An 18643-nucleotide genomic window follows, 5' to 3' on the forward strand; every position below is an offset into this window, starting at 1 on the left:
CTACCTCCTCGAACTCAGCAAATAACCCCTTATCAAAGACAGAGGTGTCTAGAAGCGCCGGTGTCCAAGACCCATTCAAGCAACATTACCCACCACATTAGCTTCCACAACCACAGCAGCAATGATGTCATCGATCCTGACATTCGTCAGCAGATTTCTTTTCGGAGCATTGGTAGGCTTTGTGACCAGCTTTTCCACAGACATAGCATACAATTTGCCCCTTTGGTTTCTGAATTTTAGCAACTGGTTTGGTATGCTTCCCTGGACCATTTTTCTTAGCAGGACCCTGGTTCTTCCCCTGACCAACCTTGGCCTTACCCTTACCCTTGAATTTTTCAACATTGGACGGACCACTCGACTCAACCAGATTAGCCTTGACAGAAGCATTAGAAGCATTTACAAACACACTAATGGTTTTGTCTTTGAGACGATTTGCCTCCTAGGTCCTCATGTGACTCACTAATTCTTGGAGGGAAAGGTCTTTTTTCTTATGTTTCAGATGGTTTCTATAGTCAGACCAGGAAGGGGGGAATTTTTCCAGTAACACATTTGCTAGGAAAATCTCATCTAGTTTCATCCCTTCATTAACTACGTCAGCACAGAAATTCTCATAGACATGAACTTGTTCCATTATAGGTTTGTCATCTACCATCTGGAACCCCAGCCATTTCCCAACGACATACTTCTTTTTACCCGCATCATCAGCCCCATATTTTTCTCAAGTAATTCCCATATGGTTTTAGCAGATTTATGAACCATAAACAAGTCAAATAGGGTATTAGTCATAAGATTAAGGAGGTGAAACCTAACTGTTTTATTATCCTTATCATGTTTTTTAATAGCCTCTTCATTTGACTTAACAACAGAAATTACAGGAGGGGTCGTCTCAACAGATGGTGCAGCGATTTCGGTTACGGGAGCAGGAGGGTCAGAAAATAAAACATAATCAATTTCAAACTGCTCAAAAAACATCAGTAACTTTTGAGACCAACGCTTATAGTTATGACCATCTAAGGGTTCGACTTTTGACAAATCAGGAGCATTTTTTGACATGATCGACATTGTTACAGCAAGACAATATAGTTTTCAAATTGTTGGAATAAAATTGCAGTAACAATGTAAAAGGAAAAGAGATAACCGATTCGTAGTGACGTGGTAAAAGAGCCACTGCCTTGAAAACTATATTTCCGGTACGACCGTGGTGGCGATCAGCAAATGACCGGTAGTTCCCCAAGGATTTACACTACTGCACTCAGGCGCGCCCACTCGAGACTGAGAGCATTGGAACAACAGAATTTATCTTTACCCAGAAATTATATAGAATGAGAAGAGAGGAAGAGAGTGTGTAGTTGTCATTTCTGGAATGAAGAAGGTCCCTTTATATAGGAGAAAAATAGCAGGTGAGGAGCCAAAAAATTGATTCCGCATTAACATCAGTCAAACGTGATTAAGGAGCCATTAACGCAGAAGATATGGCTCTTAATTGCAGACGATTTAACAGATGCACCTGGACACTTTCCTATAAACGAACTTGGTCACTTCTTCCCAAAACAAAAACACAGCTCTGGCCCAAAAAGATAGGCACAGCCCGCCGCAGGTGATTGCCAAATCCCAAATCCCGAATCACGAATCCGGATCCGGGCCGGGCAAGCGCGCGCGCGCGTGTGCGAGCTGAATTAAGCACCTCGCAAAGCTTCCACAAAAGTCTCCCATGACCCACTAGTGATATGGTAAGAGGTGTGGTCATATATAAACACATGACAACAACTTCATTCTACCAATGTGGGACAAATTGGAAAAACTACAAAGGCATAACAAGCCCCTATTTCCAACAGAGTTTGTGTCCTAAGACGTTACGTGTACATTGATCTCCATTGAAGCATCAATGCTGGAACTGGAGCTGGAGCAAGGATTGGATGTTTAGGGAAAAACTATAGATCAAAAGTTTTCCGAGTGCAATTAGTAACCAAGAGATAAAAGCTTAGACAAATATGAAAATTTCAGTAAAAAAAATACTCGTACATATATACCATTGCTTGGAGGGTGGCACCTAACACCGTTGGCTCCAACTACAAAGAATCCATAGCACATCATGTCCTGCTCCACACAACTGCAAATGTAAGTGTTGCCGTGTCCTGCTCCACACCTAACAGCCACGGTGTTCTTCACGCATGTTGTGAAATATTGGGGATTGCCTCAAATTATGGTCAATGACCGCGATCCTCGCTTAATTCCCAGGACTATTTTGGGGAGAGTTGTTCAAGCTCCTGGGTTCCAGTCTCTGGATGTCCTCAAGTTACCATCCCCAAACGGATGGCCAGATCGAATGATTCAATAACATGTTGGAAGAGTATTTGAGACACTTTGTGGGGGCAACTGACATGGAGTGGGTAAGACTTCTTGGTGTTGCCCAGTCTTGTTTTAATGTTCAAATGAGCTCCTCGTCCAATAAAAACCCGTTTGAGCTTGTTACAGGTCAACAATTGTTATTGCCTCCTACAGTTGCAGATATCTATGGAGGTCGGACAAAGAAAACTCACGAGTATGTCAAAGAATGGAACGTGAATGCCGAGATTGCTCGAGCTTACTTGGAGAAAGTGTCTCGCCGCATGAAGAAGTGGGTTAACCGGAGACCACGGGAGTTCAAAGTACGTGACATGGTCATGGTGAAGCTGAACAAAGAGCAGATGAGATTCCTTCGGGGACGGGACAAACGACTGGTGCGAAAGTACGAAGGCCTCGTCCAAGTGATCAAGCGGATTGGGGAAGTAGCATACAAGCTTGACCGCCTTGCCTGGATGAAGTGTCACCCTGTCTTTCATGTGAGCTGTTTGAAGTTTTACCATCCAGATCCTGAAGATCTCATCCGCAACAAGAGGAAGCGTGCCAACATCTGTTCCAATCAACTTCCAGCGACATCATCCGACTGAACTAGCCATGAAGATTTCAAGCGTTGCCGAGGACGGCAACGAATTAGGTGGGGGAGAGTGTAAGGAGTCACACTTTTAGCCGCATAATCCCTGATAATTGCGCGCGCGGTCCTTTCACTTCGAGCTCTTAGATTTCTTATTTGTACTCATGTATTTTTATTTCTGGTTTTAGTTTCATTTAGTACTCCAAGACTACTTCCTGCGTGTCGAATCTTGGAGTCCCATTTTTAGTTTAAGATACGTTTTTAGGTGTTTACAAAATGTATCGCTATTCTGCACAATCAATGTATCCTGCTACAGGACTCAAACTAATAAATTTGCCTCTATGAGAGGTGCTAGTCAATCAAAACCGCTTCTTATCTTTAAGCTTGATATTGCTTGTCTCTTACTTTCAATAATCGTATTGCTTACTTTTATTGCTTCCGTGTGCCGGGCTTTGATAATCGTGACTAGAATTCCCGATACACGTCAACCGAGACCGATTACAAATGCACTAATGTTTCCTCACTAGTGCTTGACGCTCTCGCTTGCATTCTTGTCGTGTGATAGACAAGGGTGCACGCCACGTTTCGGCTCAAAGTTTCGGACCGTGACACTAGGCATGCGGCATGCCATGTCGCATCTCCCACTTTTGGGGTTAATTTAAAATAATATCTAGTTAACTGTACTAGTTCATTATAAAATCATATACTCCAGTATCTAGTTGACAGTAGGGTTTCCTAGTATTACCAAGAGTCCACCTTACTCTGTCAGACCTACTTCCATTAACAAGTATATCATTTTAATTAAATCACTAATCTGTCTCCCTCCCCAATAATTATACTTATATTATTGATTTAATCAAAAGTACTGTTGCATCTAGTTGTTGATGATGACAAGTCCTTTCATTTTTATATCCCGCCTAATTAATAGTATGTGCTAGACATGTGTATGACAGGTCCAAAAGTATTTCATATTTGCTCGGAAATGAAGACAGGTGGAGCATTGGATGAGTCTTGATCCGTGTCTAAAAAAATTGTAAGAATATATATATCTTGTGCTTATTCTTATTCGGTCCAATAAAATTACGGCTTATCTTTTGGACAAATTAATTTCCAAGATAAAATATTTTTGCAAAATAATTGTTTTGGAAAGATTTATTCCGTTGGAACTTCCTCCTATATTTGCTCAAAATAATATCTTAACTTTTTGAGGAGTTTGTGTTTTTGAAGGCAACTAAATTACCAGTCAAAGATTTTGTTGAAAGTTGGTTGCTTGATTGAAAAGATTTGATTTAGTCAATAATTGAACATCTATATAAGACGAACAAATCTTGGCTGAAAAATACAGAACAACACACGAGAATATTTTTGAGTGCAAAACTTGTTTTTCTAAGTTTGAGGAAATTGCTTTTGTCTCATTCTGTTTCTGAAAGAAGCCTTTGCAAAATTGTTTTTCTGCGAAAATTTTTCAGTTTGCAAATTCTTTTTAAAGCCGTGATTGTGGATTGAGTTTTGAGTACGCAAGTTATATATTCATAAGGCTGTTTTTTGTTCTCCATTGTTCCTATTGTTGAACCATATAAGGAGACAAATCTTTGTGTAATTTTTCACTTTGTGAGAGAGAGTTTTTGGGTACGGGGTTGTACTCGAGTCGCACGATCGGGGTTGATCGTGGGGGTTTTCTTTGTAATCGAGTTTGGTTATAAAGGAAATAATAATAAGAGAGAGGGTGGACGTAGACCTTTAGAGAGTAGGTCGAACCACGTTAAAAATCGTGTGTCTCTTGCTTTCTTTCGTTTCGTTTCGTTTACCTTTGATTTTGTTTGTTTTTCCTTTTTGTTTCACGTATTCACTCAAACGAACAATACAGCACAACTCTGATTGTTTGAACAGTCACCGAGACTGTTCAATTAGCCTGTGTATTGTTTCAGAAGTAAATTCGTGAACAACCTAGCGCTTTAATTTCGCTTTAATTTTAAAAAGGGTACTTAATTCACCCCCTCCCCCTCTTAAGTACCGGATCGATAAACTCAACAATTGGTATTAGAGCCTCGTGCTCTTGATTGCCTTACAGCAAAGAGTTTGATCCTTTTTGAGTTTATTCTTTTGTACTTTTTTTTTATCATGAATTCCAAATCTGTCAAATGTCCTGTCTTTGATGGCACGGACTATGGCTGGTGGAAAAATCGCATGATGCACTTCATTCAAGGAACAGACTATGAATGTCGGGCAATCATTCAGAATGGTCCGCTTGCCATCACTACCACTAGTGCTGCCAATGTGGTTAGTGCAAAGGATCCAAAGAATTACACCTCTGATGACTATAAGAAAGCAGAGAAAAATTCTAGAGCTATATCACTTCTGCAATCCGGTATCGGCGAATCCGAGATTAGCCGGATTGCGGGGTGTAAAACAGCCAAAGAAATTTGGGATAGTTTAGAATTAGCATATGAAGGAACTGATAAGGTCAAGAAACAACGCATTGACATTCTTATGACAAAATATGAGTCATTTAAAATGAATCCAAATGAGTCTATAAACAGTATGTCTTCACGTTTTTCAAGCATTCGTAATGAACTTGCAAATCTTGGTAAGACTTTTGAAACTGAGGAAATTATCAGAAAAATCTTAAGAAGTCTTTCACATAAATGGTTACAAAAGGTCACGGCCATTGAGGAGGGAAGAGACTTTCCCACTCTTACCTATGAAGCATTGATGGGGAATCTTATGGCACACGAGTTAAAACTCGAAGGACATGCCGATGAGGAACCTAAAGCTAAGGGAATGGCCCTCAATGCCTTCTCAAGTGATAATGAAAGTGATCCTGAGGAGGAAGTAGCCTTGTTGTCTAAACGAATTGCTAGAATTATTAGAAAACAAAATCAAGGAAAGGTTGACAATTTTAAATCAAGAAAGTCTGGCTCTTCAAATTTTTCAAATTCTTCTTCTTCTTCTACCTCACGATCTATCTCTAGAATGGGTTGTTTTAAATGTGGCGATCGTGATCACCAGATCCGAAATTGTCCAAAATGGGATGAAGAAAAATCTAGAGACAAACATGAGAAAACTAAGCAGGAGTACAAACGTGCTATGATTGCTGCTGTTTGGGGTGAGTCCGATTCTGAGGACGATGAACCTCCCAAAGAAGAAAAAGAAGATAATTTTTGCCTCAGGACTACATACAAGCCGAGATCACAAAGAAAGACTCAAAATGACTCTCTAAGATGTCTAATGGCTAATTCAGAAGCATCAGATAGTGAATCAGATGATGAGGTAAGTCTTTCAAATCTTAAAGTTCAAATTAGGACCTTGTCTAGAAATCAAATTATAAAATTATTAGATGAGACACTAGACACTAATTATGAACAAAGTAGACGTCTTGATGCTATGCAAATTGAAATAGAGAGTATTGCGAGTGAGAACATTGATTTAAAATACGATCTGAAGAGTATGTCGAATCAAACAGTTGACCAGTCTGTCCATGATAAGCTTTCTGCAGAGAACGAAATGTTAGTCAACAGAATCCACGACTTAACTAATGAACTGAATGAGATTAAAACTCGAACAGTCGACCTGTCTGTCCAGAACAAACTTTCTGCAGAAAATGAAATTTTAGTCAACAAGATCCGCAACTTAACTAATGAACTAAATAAGATTAAAGCTGTACATGTTACAAGTTCAACCACCTACTCTGAGATTTGTTCCAAGTTCGACAGACTTAATTCTGATTATGATGCTCTTCTCATCAAAAACAAAGATTTGCTATCTCGAGTAAGTAACTTGGAAGTTGATTTGAAAAATGCTCCTAATGTGGCTGCTAAATGGGAAGGAAGTGGAGTGGTGTTAGATTTTCTAGTGAGTCAATCTAAAAACAACAACAAGCTTGGATTAGGCTATGACTTATGTTCTGATTCCAAGCAATACGATCATCAACATCGTACTAATTGGGTCCCTGAACAGAAAGTAAACACTCCTCGTGACTGTTTAGAACAGAATGACTCCTGTTTCGCTAGCATCAAAAGACCTAAACCATATGAACGAGACTTTCGCAAACGTAAATATGTGGGCCTGCCCGAATATATTCTTTGCAAATTTTGTGGTAAGACGGGACACGTATTTAATGCTTGCGAAAAACGATGGCACTATCTAGATCAGAACTTTAGAGTCGTAAAGAAGATATGGATTAGGAAAGATGTCTTGGATTTGGTTCGTCACAAGAAGGGACCCAAACTTGTTTGGGTTCCTAAAACCTCTAACTAATTTCTCTTGTAGGGCCCTAAGAGAGGAAGCAGCCGTTGGTATCTAGATAGTGGTTGTTCACGTCACATGACAGGTAATAGAAACCAATTTCTCTCTTTATCGGCCTATGACGGTGGAAATGTGACATTTGGAGACAACAAAAAGGGTGAGGTTATTGGTATTGGCAAAGTCGGTAAGTCTCTTTCACTTTCCATTGATGATGTGCTGCTTGTTAGAGGTCTAAAACACAATTTAATTAGTATTTCCCAATTATGTGACAAAGGAAATAAAGTTGAATTTCATGCAAACCTTTGTTATGTAATCAAAGAAAGTACTAATGAAATTGTTCTTCAAGGTAAGAGAGAAAATAACATTTATGTGGCTGACTTAGGAAGCACTCCTAGGGAAACCATTAAATGTTTGTCAGTATTGCAAAACGATCCTAATTTATGGCATAAAAGATTTGGACATGTTGACTTTTCATCTCTAAAAAAACTTTGCAAACTCGATTTAGTGGAAGGCCTACCTTCTATGAAGTTTGAAATTGACGGAGTTTGTGATGTTTGTGCTCGATGCAAACATGTCCGAAGTTCTTTTAAATCTAAAAGGTTCGTTAGCACCACCAAGCCTCTAGAACTCATTCACATGGATTTGTGTGGACCAATGAGAATTAGAAGCCGAGGTGGAAGTCTTTATGTATGTGTTCTAGTGGACGATTATTCACGGTTTGTTTGGACTTTATTTTTACATGCTAAAAGTGAAACTTTTGAAGAATTCCTAGTTTTGATTAAGAAACTCCAAAACAAACTCGGACACAAATTGATCTCCATTAGAACCGACCATGGAAGAGAATTTGAGAATGATTCGTTTATATCTTTTTGCAGGGAACATGGTATTGATCATAACTTTTCTGCTCCTAGAACACCGCAACAAAATGGTGTAGTGGAAAGAATGAATAGAACTTTGGAGGATATGACCAGATCCATGTTACTTTGCAGCGAGTTACCTAGAAACTTTTGGGCCGAAGCTGTGAACACAGCTTGTTATATTCGTAACCGTGTTGCTATTAGATCTATTCATAAGAAAACGCCTTATGAGCTTCTATATGGGCGAAAGCCAAACATTTCACATTTCCGCTGCTTTGGATCAAAATGCTATGTTCATAACAATGGCAAAAATAATTTGGGAAAATTTGATCCAAGAAGCGATGAGGCGGTTTTCATTGGATATTCAAACGAAAGCAAGGCCTATAAAGTTTACAATAAAAGAACTATGTGTTTTGAGGAAAGTGTACATGTAATTTTCGATGAAACTAATGTGTTTAACGCTGAATTGCAGGATGATGATGACTTTGAGATTGGATTTATAAGAGATGATCCACCTGAATTATAGGAGAATCCTTCGTCGTTGGAAGGAACAGGTGCAGAACAGTCCACGAATTCAGGGGGAAATGAACAGAACACAGAACTGTCCAGTCCTGGAAAATCACCAAGTTCAGGCGTCTCTGAACAGACAGCTTCACGGTCTAATGAGACAAATCAGGCCTCCAGTAGCTCAAATACGTCGAGAAAGACAATTACAGATGTTGAGCAAAATCGAACAGAACCCGGTACTGTTCAGTCAACAGATACGAACGTCGAGCAGAATCAAACAGAACCCAGTACTGTTCAATCTACACCAGAAACAGAAACATTTGTTCCTCGACGTTGGAAGCATCAAAGTTCACATCCAATGGATAACATTTTGACTGACATTCATGAGGGAGTCAAAACTAGATCCTCTTTAAGAAATTTTTGTGCCCATTATTCATTCTTATCAGAATTAGAACCCTCTAACATTAATGATGCTTTAACTGATCCTGATTGGGTTATTGCTATGCAGGAGGAGCTTAACCAATTTGAACGAAGCAAGGTGTGGCACTTGGAACCACGTCCAAGAGATCATTCCGTCATAGGAACGAAATGGGTATTTCGAAATAAATTGGATGATGCAGGTGTGATTGTGAGAAACAAGGCTAGACTTGTAGTGCAACGATACAATCAACAGGAGGGGATTGATTACGATGAAACCTTTGCACCAGTGGCGAGACTTGAAGCCATTTGTCTCCTTATTGCTTTTGCCGCTCATATGGGTATCAAACTCTTTCAAATGGATGTTAAGACCGCGTTTCTTAATGGCTATTTGCAAGAGGAAGTGTATGTTGAACAACCTCCCGGTTTTTTAGATAGTAATTTTCCTAATCATGTTTATAAATTAGATAAGGCACTTTATGGTCTTAAACAAGCACCCAGGTCTTGGTATGATAGACTATCAAAGTTCCTTATTGAAAATGGCTTTCAAAGAGGTTCAGTTGACAAAACACTATTTCTAAAACCGGTGAAGGAGGACTTATTAGTTGTTCAAATTTATGTAGATGATATCATTTTTGGAGCAACTAATGATGTTTTATGTGCATATTTTTCAAATCTTATGCAATCGGAGTTCGAGATGAGCATGATGGGCGAGCTAGGATTCTTTTTGGGTCTCCAGATAAAGCAAACCACACATGGCATAATGATCCATCAAAGAAAATATATCAAGGAGATGAAGAAATTTGGTATGACTACAGCTAATCCATTCCCTACACCTATGTGCTCTACACTCAAGCTTGACAGAGACGAAAAAGGTAAAAGTGTAGATGAAAAGGTGTATCGAGGTATGATAGGTTCACTTTTATATCTCACAGCTAGTCGTCCAGATATTCTTTATAGTGTTTGTTTGTGTGCCCGGTTTCAATCAAATCCCAAAGAATCACATTTAACAACTGTAAAGCGTATTCTTCGATACTTGATTGGAACTCAGGACTTATATTTATGGTATCCTATGGATTGAAATTTCACTCTCACGGGGTATTCAGATGCAGATTATGCAGGTTGTTCGGTTGAAAGAAAGAGTACATCTGGTATTGCCACTTTTGTAGGACTGTGTCTTATCTCTTGGGCTTCCAAGAAACAAAATACAGTTGCTCTATCTACTGCTGAGAGTGAATATGTTGCTGCTGCTCAATGTTGTGCCCAAATCCTATGGGTAAGACAACAACTGCGGGATTACGGTATGATTATTAATTGTGTTCCCATTCTTTGTGATAACACTAGCGCAATTAGTATTTCTAAAAATCCCGTCCAGCACTCCAAGACAGCAAAACATATTGACATTCGTCATCACTTTCTTCATGATAACGTGGAAAAAGGGAACATAAGCTTAAAATTTTGTAAAACAGAAGATCAGTTGTCGGATATTTTTACTAAACCTTTAGCTAGAGAACAATTTGAGAAAATTCGGTTGGAATTGGGTCTTCTGAATGATAGCTCGTAGTCTACTTGTCCTAAAATTTATCTTCCAATGATTGACTAATTTGGAGAATTCGTGATTAAGTGTTAGTAATTTGTCCTATGTTTTTGAGGTCAAGGTGCAATCTACTTACTCTAGTCGTTTCTATGTCTCATATAGATTAGTAGCGAGTTGACCATAGTGGAATATTGACGTATCTGTCTTATGCATTTTTTTGTGGCAAAATAAAACCCTATTTAATTCATCTTATATACCCTCCAACCAAACCACCTCATAAATCCTCACCTAATACCCGAACCCTCATAACTCACCTTCTACCTTTCCCTCATCAAATCAACCCCTACCAAATTACCCCAAAAATCAATCATAACCCTTATTCCCTTCGACGGCGCCATGGCTAAAAAGAAAGCTCAATCCGCCATCGCTAAAGCCACGACCACCCTCAAAAATTCTACCACCACCAGATCCAAAGCCGCCCTCACCAAAACCGCCACCAACGCTTCTCCCTCTGACAATTCCGAAACTCTAATTAAACCCGCCACCAACCCTTCACCAAAAAAACGACACCATACCCATCACTACCTATCCCAAATCCAAAATACCAATTTCAAAACCCTATCCTTCACCCTCCTTGGTATCCACCCGCTCGAAAAAATCGCATGCAATTGAAACTGAGCCGCCGGTCACGGAAGTCGAGGAGCCGTCTGCTGCTGCACTAGATTCGAGGAGCACCACGCCTATAGTCACAAAAGCTAAGCGAACTCGGAAAGGGGCAAGCAAAGGGGTTATCATCAATGAACCCAATGAGCCCGAGGACCGAAAGAACGATCCGGTTGTGTTGGGTAAAGGGAAAGGGAAACTTGTGGAGGAAGACGATATTTGTGATGATGATTGGGATGAGGAAATTAATGATTTGGTTAAAGATGATTTCAAAGAAAAGGGTCGGTCATTAAAACGAAAGAGGGCTAACGATGATTCGGAGGATGATGATGTTTCTGCTACTCTGAGCACCTCGGTTGATCAAGACCGAGTCATTGAGATTCTAAAAGGTGTGAGACTGTCAGAGACGGCGCTACAACATTGCCTTCGCCTAGTTGAGCACTCTATTCTTCTGGGTCGCTATTACCCGCAACATTGGCTACAATCTGAAAAAGCTCTAAATTTCTTCTTGGAAATTCTGAAGGCTCAAAACTGGGTTGGTATGTTCTCTGTTCGTTCTGTGGTTTTTGTTCCCGAAATTATACAATTCTATCGATCATTCATCGTTCATCAATCTGGTGAATTCTTGACCGCGGTGGTGAATGGGAAATCGTTTATGGTCAGTACTGATGAGATTGCTCAAATGTTCCGTATTCCAAATGAGGGTCTTGAGTTGTCTGATTCGAATGGTTGGCCTCCTATAGACGGTCTGGGTTCTCTGGTTGTTTTGCGATATTTTGACCCGTCTGCTACTACGGACACCCATATTCCTCCTAGTCGCCTGGATGGACCACATCAGTTTTTATTTAATTGCATTCGCCGCACTATTTTACCCCGCACACACTCTCGCGGTTATTGTTCTATTCCTGATTTGTTGGTTCTGTTCTGCTTGATGACGGGGCGTCCTGTGAACTTGGCTTCTCTCATGCTCTCACATAAAGGAAGTTGCGGCCGAGGTACAGACGGGTGTGAGTGCTGTCCCTAAGAAGAAGTCGAGGAAGGTGACTCAGGCTAAAAGAGAGCTCCCTTATGGTATGTGGTTGTCTCACATTATGTGGCAGAAGAAAGTATTGCCCTCTGATGGTTACTGTGTCTCAATGAAGGATTGTATGACGGATGGGTTGCTGGGCCAGATGCATCTTCGCATCGTTGATGATAAGTTGGTTGGGTTGAGTGGTGACGGCTATGCAGGGGCGGGATGCAGTGCTAGTACTATTCGTGGTATCTCGTCTCAATTGAGGGCTATCCATGACATCTTGACTGGTCGCTTGGGGACACTTGCAGCTGACGTCGAGCTCATCAAATATGTCCTTACCCCACTTCTTGCTTTACCTGACCTTCTTGAGCGCCTCATAGCTCGTCTACCTCCTCCACCTTGATTTGACCTGACCTGACCTGACCTCACCTCTTTTATTTTGCTTCTGTTATCTTTTGCTAAGACTGTATGTTTAATACTCTGTCTCATGGTCGGTACTAGCTATAATGATGTCTATTTTTTGTGTCCCAGTAGTTGCATCGAGGCCTCCTTGACGTGTGGTACTCTGCACTAACATTTTTTGATCGTTCCTTTCCTTTTGATGATGTCAAGAGGGGGAAAGATTTAGGACTTCTAGTACTTAGTAGCTATCTGGATTTAGACTTTTGATTGTGACGATCTTTCTCACTGTGTTCTAGACTTTGGTTTAGTCATTTCACTGATCATGTTTGTTTCCTATTTCTATTCGTTATTACTGTCTTGGATTTTCTTGGATGTTTGCAGGAGTATTCTATTGTTGAGGGAGAAATTTTATTTAGGGACTTGCCATCATCAAATGGGGAATTTGTTGCATCTAGTTGTTGATGATGACAAGTCCTTTCATTTTTATATCCCGCCTAATTAATAATATGTGCTAGACATGTGTATGACAGGTCCAAAAGTATTTCATATTTGCTCGGAAATGAAGACGGGTGGAGCATTGGATGAGTCTTGATCCGTGTCTAAAAAAATTGTAAGAATATATATATCTTGTGCTTATTCTTATTCGGTCCAATAAAATTACGGCTTATCTTTTGGACAAATTAATTTCCAAGATAAAATATTTTTGCAAAATAATTGTTTTGGAAAGATTTATTCCGTTGGAACTTCCTCCTATATTTGCTCAAAATAATATCTTAACTTTTTGAGGAGTTTGTGTTTTTGAAGGCAACTAAATTACCAGTCAAAGATTTTGTTGAAAGTTGGTTGCTTGATTGAAAAGATTTGATTTAGTCAATAATTGAACATCTATATAAGACGAACAAATCTTGGCTGAAAAATACAGAACAACACACGAGAATATTTTTGAGTGCAAAACTTGTTTTTCTAAGTTTGAGGAAATTGCTTTTGTCTCATTCTGTTTCTGAAAGAAGCCTTTGCAAAATTGTTTTTCTGCGAAAATTTTTCAGTTTGCAAATTCTTTTTAAAGCCGTGATTGTGGATTGAGTTTTGAGTACGCAAGTTATATATTCATAAGGCTGTTTTTTGTTCTCCATTGTTCCTATTGTTGAACCATATAAGGAGACAAATCTTTGTGTAATTTTTCACTTTGTGAGAGAGAGTTTTGGGGCGGGGTTGTATTTCGAGTCGCACGATCGGGGTTGATCGTGGGGGTTTTCTTTGTAATCGAGTTTGGTTATAAAGGAAATAATAATAAGAGAGAGGGTGGACGTAGACCTTTAGAGAGTAGGTCGAACCACGTTAAAAATCGTGTGTCTCTTGCTTTCTTTCGTTTCGTTTCGTTTACCTTTGATTTTGTTTGTTTTTCCTTTTTGTTTCACGTATTCACTCAAACGAACAATACAAAGCACAACTCTGATTGTTTGAACAGATCACCGAGACATTCAATTAGCTTTCGTGTATTGTTTAATAAATTCGTGAACAACCTAGCGCTTTAATTTCGCTTTAATTTTAAAAAGGGTACTTAATTCACCCCCTCTCCCTCTTAAGTACCGGATCGATAAACTCAACAAGTACGACATGATTAAAGAATAATTACTTGCTCCTATTATTGGTCGAAACTCGAAAGGTATGGCCACGTTGAATTATTCGTGCTACTATTACTAATCGTAGTAATCGTGTCTATGCCAAAAGTTGTAAATACTACAGCCGTTAAAGTCATATTCTCGTGTTAGATAAATGTGTGTTTTATGTAGTATTTTATTTAGGATTAATGAGTCTCGTAAAATAAACATGTGGTTTAATCATACTTAAGAAATTTATTATTTTATTTGTTCTAGCTTAATTTTTCACGTGTAGTATGTAGTTGTCTTATGCTAGCATTTTTACCATGTTCTAAATATGACCGACTACATGTTATATTCATCAGAACTCGATATTCTAGTATGAGTCAAGCTAAATTATCCTATGGAATAATGGAAAGATTACACGGGTCTTAAATATTACGGAGTAAACAATTTAGAACTTAATATTTGTATGTCGAGTGATAAAAATCCCCAATAGGATACACTATACATACTTTAAATGACAAACCAGGATTATAATTCAGCGTGCGTGGGAGAAAAATCTTAGCATATATAAACAAACGAGTAATGATATAAGAAATAAAACTTAAAAAAAAAAAATTACAAAATATAACTAAAAACAATAAAAATTCTATTTTTAACGGCAACGAACACTCCTCCTAATCCTTTCCTACCTCCACCACGGTAATACTTTGCCCATGAAAATAAAAGTGAAATCATAGCTTTTCAACTTTAACCAAAAAACTTTAAATATTACACGTGATTTATAATTGGAGGTGGCAATCGGCTCAGTCGGATCAGTCATATCAAGTTCGGGTCAACCTACCCTTTCAGGTCATGTCGGATCGGGTCTTATCGGGTCAAATGATGTATCGGATCAGGCTTGGGCCGGGTCATAATCAAGTTCGATTACTTTATCACATTATTTCAATTTTTGAACATTAAATTTAGTTTTTAACCATTATTTGGTTTAGTTACTTCATTATTAAGTCAAATCTATCAATTTAAACATCAAATCACTTTCATTTTAATCAATATTAAGCTTAATAATTATCGGGTCATTAAATTATTCGGGTCAATATTAGGTTGGGTTCGGATAACTGATCACCGGGTCGTGTCGGGTTACAGATTGTCATCGCGTTGGGACGGGCCATCGGTTTCAGTTTACAACAATCTTGGGTTCGACCGAATCGGATTTACTCGGGTTCTATCCAATCACTCGAGTCATGTCAGACTTACCAACTCTTATAAGTTGTAAACACTGAGCACTTGTTAGCATTAGCATATAATATCATAGCACAATAGTAGCAGGAGTATTATTTTATCCAAGAGGCTCCGAGAGTGGTTGTAAATAGGGTCACTTTTGTCTTTTGGTGGCTTATATAAGGACCTCTACTTAGTACACTCACTTAAAAAAACCTTGTACACCAAATCAAATCATTGAAAAGAGACTGCCTCTTAGAAACGTACCAATCTAGTACTATACCAAAAAAAGCTTGGAATTCAACTATAGTAAAACAACCAATTTTAGATTTCCTTTTTTTGTTATCCTTGTACAAGTATAATATGGATGGTTCATTTAATATAGATGATGAACTACTACAGTGGCTCACTAATTTCCCACCTCCGTCAGATCCACCGCCACCGCCACCGCCGCAACTACCACAACAATGTGGTGATACTCAGCCAACAGTTTCTACTACTTGTCCAATAATAAGTAGTAATTCGGATGTAAATGCTTTAGTTGATAATTTAATGGTTGATACAACCCAAGTACTTGGACCATCTTCCCATAGTGTTGCTACCCATGTCGCTGGCAGCTCCTCTGGCAAAGCTAAGCAACATCAATCGAATAAGAAGAAGGCGGTCGAAATCGAGAGGCAACGGAGGCATGAAATGTCCAGCCTTTATGCTTCCCTCCGGTCCATATTACCAGCTGAATATATCAGGGTAAATTAATAATATAATATATACTCTATATTTTAGTACAAGTTCATTATCAATTGACAATCAATTATAGACACTAACAAAAATATATAAGCTAAATGCGTCAGCTAACTCAAATGATAAAGACTCGATACCTTTTATTTATTTAATATAGGCTTGACCTAACCGGTAACCACTTCTGTCAAGTTACGTTCCATCGAGTACTGAGTTTCAGTATCACCATAACTTGACTTGAATTAGCTAAATAATTAACTTGAATTTAAGTTTATTTATTTAACATAGAGTTGACCTAACCAGAACCACTTTTGTCAAGTTAATTAACTTGAATTTAAGTTGCAATTATGGACATGATGATGCAGGGGAAGAGATCGACGGCGGATCATTTGCAACAAGCAGTGAGGTACATAAAAGATATGGAGGGGAACATTGCACAATTGAAGGTAAAAAGGAACACCCTTTTAAAAGGAAAATCAAGAGGAAGTTCTTCAAATAGTGCTGATAATAACACTAGTAGTGGCAATAGTAATCGGAGACGACTGTATACTGTTACAGTGAAGAAATGTCGAGAAGGGTTTTTCGAAATCGTGCTCAAAACAAATGCAGATGATTATGAGGAGAATCTACAAAGACTTCCTCTTTCGAAGGCTCTTCGTTTGTTGAACAGAGAAGGGTTAAGTATAACAAACAGTATTTCTTCTAGAATTGGCAATGATGTTATGCACACTATTCATGCTCAGGTATTTATCATATCTCAAAAGTAAAACTAAGATTACCGGTCGTGTCGAGTTTGTTGCTCAAAAAAAAACGGTGATCTGTTACCGCTTTAGAAATGAAAAAGTGTCACCGGTGGTATTGATACACAATGAAAACTCCATGTTACGAAAAAGAAATGTGAGAGGGAATTAGTATCACTAGACACCATGTTACTCTGTAATATTTTCCATGATATTGTGACGGTCAATCATAAATAATAATTATGGAGTAATATATAAACGATTTTACTAGCTTGTAAGGATAACTTTTAACCTTGAATGATAATTTTTTAAAATTCCTTATTTGTCATTTACAAGCAAATGTTTTTTTTTTTTTTAATATTCTAATTACGTTATTCACCAAATTCCCCCATCTTAGCTTTTTTTTTTTTTTTATATCCTTAACTCCATATTTTTGCCTCTAATTTATGTTTATAATGCAAGATTTTGTGATATATAAAATACATATCATAACACATAATAATTTATTACTTGCATTTGTTACATTGCAGGTTGATGATGGGATGATCATTGATCAATGTCTTCTGCAACAACAATTGATAGATTGCTACGTGTAAATCTATTCATGTCTCAAATATAGAGTTGTCAATAAAATTTGTGACCAGAAGTTTGTGACTACGGACCACACCTATTTGAATAAACAGATTACGAGTTATTTTTATCAGTATAAATTAGATATACATAAATACATATCATAATACGTAATATGGTCTTTTCGATTGTGTGTCCTAAGAGCATAGGATGGATATTAATAATACCTAATACGTAAGACAATATTTTTAAGATTCTTCACTATATAAAGGTAAGAAAGAGTATATTCATATTCATACTATTTCTCATGATTGAATATTAAATGGCTTCCTATCGTGTGTCCTAATTAGAAAACCTGTAAATAATAATACTAAAAAGACAACCGTCTTATAATAAGATAATTTTGATAAATATTACTCCCTCTGTCCCGGTCATTTGTTGTCCTTTTCCATTTTGGGGTGTCTCAGTCATTTGTTGTCCTTTCTATTTTAAGAATGAATTTGATGAGTAATTTGATCATTCTCATTCAATTTGTTCCACTTGTCATTTAGTTATTGGCCTTTTCCTCATTCCTTGGTCTTTGTGCCAAAACAAAAGGACAATAATTGACCGGGACGGAGGGAGTATAAAATTAATAGGTACCTACGTACTATCTAGGTTGGTCCATCAGCTCCTTGGTAGGTTTTCAACCCCTATAGCATATAATTGTGCCTTTTAATTCTTTTTGTTGGTTTCTTAATTTTTTTAGTACAATAAAATATTTTATGGGTGAAAGCCTATGATTGATCAGCTAGTCGTGCTTGTGACGGGCTAATTCCGCCACAAGCTTGTAACCTCTCACAAAAAGGGAGAGGGGACAAGGTGGGGCATCCCCCATGTGCTTCCCACTCACCTCTCAATGGGTATTTTGAGAGAGGAAACAGTATCCGTCACAAGCTTGTAACGGATATCGTCCGTCTTCAATGAGATTTTGTGATGATTGATAGGGGCTATAAGGTGAATGAACCGAGCTTTAAGCAGTGGTTTGGTTAGGACGTCAGCGAGTTGGTCATCACCGAATTTGTGTACCTTGATGGACTTGTTCACAGACGAAGTGCAAGGTGCTTCATTCTTGAATCATTGAATGGAAGACGGGATTGGATATTTGGATGGGTAGTGAAGCCATAAGACTTGGGCAGTGGTGTGGATGACAGCACGAAACTTCGCTTCAGTT

The 18643-nt window shown here is 38.4% G+C and overlaps 1 protein-coding gene across 1 annotated transcript; it reads left to right on the plus strand.

The window, feature by feature from the left end:
* Positions 1–2339: 2339 nt before the first annotated feature.
* LOC141588715 (uncharacterized) lies at positions 2340–2930 on the plus strand. Its single transcript, XM_074410143.1, has one exon. The coding sequence runs from the start codon at positions 2340–2342 to the stop codon at positions 2928–2930; it is 591 nt and encodes a 196-aa protein (XP_074266244.1).
* Positions 2931–18643: the final 15713 nt, after the last annotated feature.

The sequence above is a fragment of the Silene latifolia genome, chromosome 6 (assembly GCF_048544455.1).
Source record: "Silene latifolia isolate original U9 population chromosome 6, ASM4854445v1, whole genome shotgun sequence".
Lineage (NCBI taxonomy): Eukaryota > Viridiplantae > Streptophyta > Magnoliopsida > Caryophyllales > Caryophyllaceae > Silene > Silene latifolia.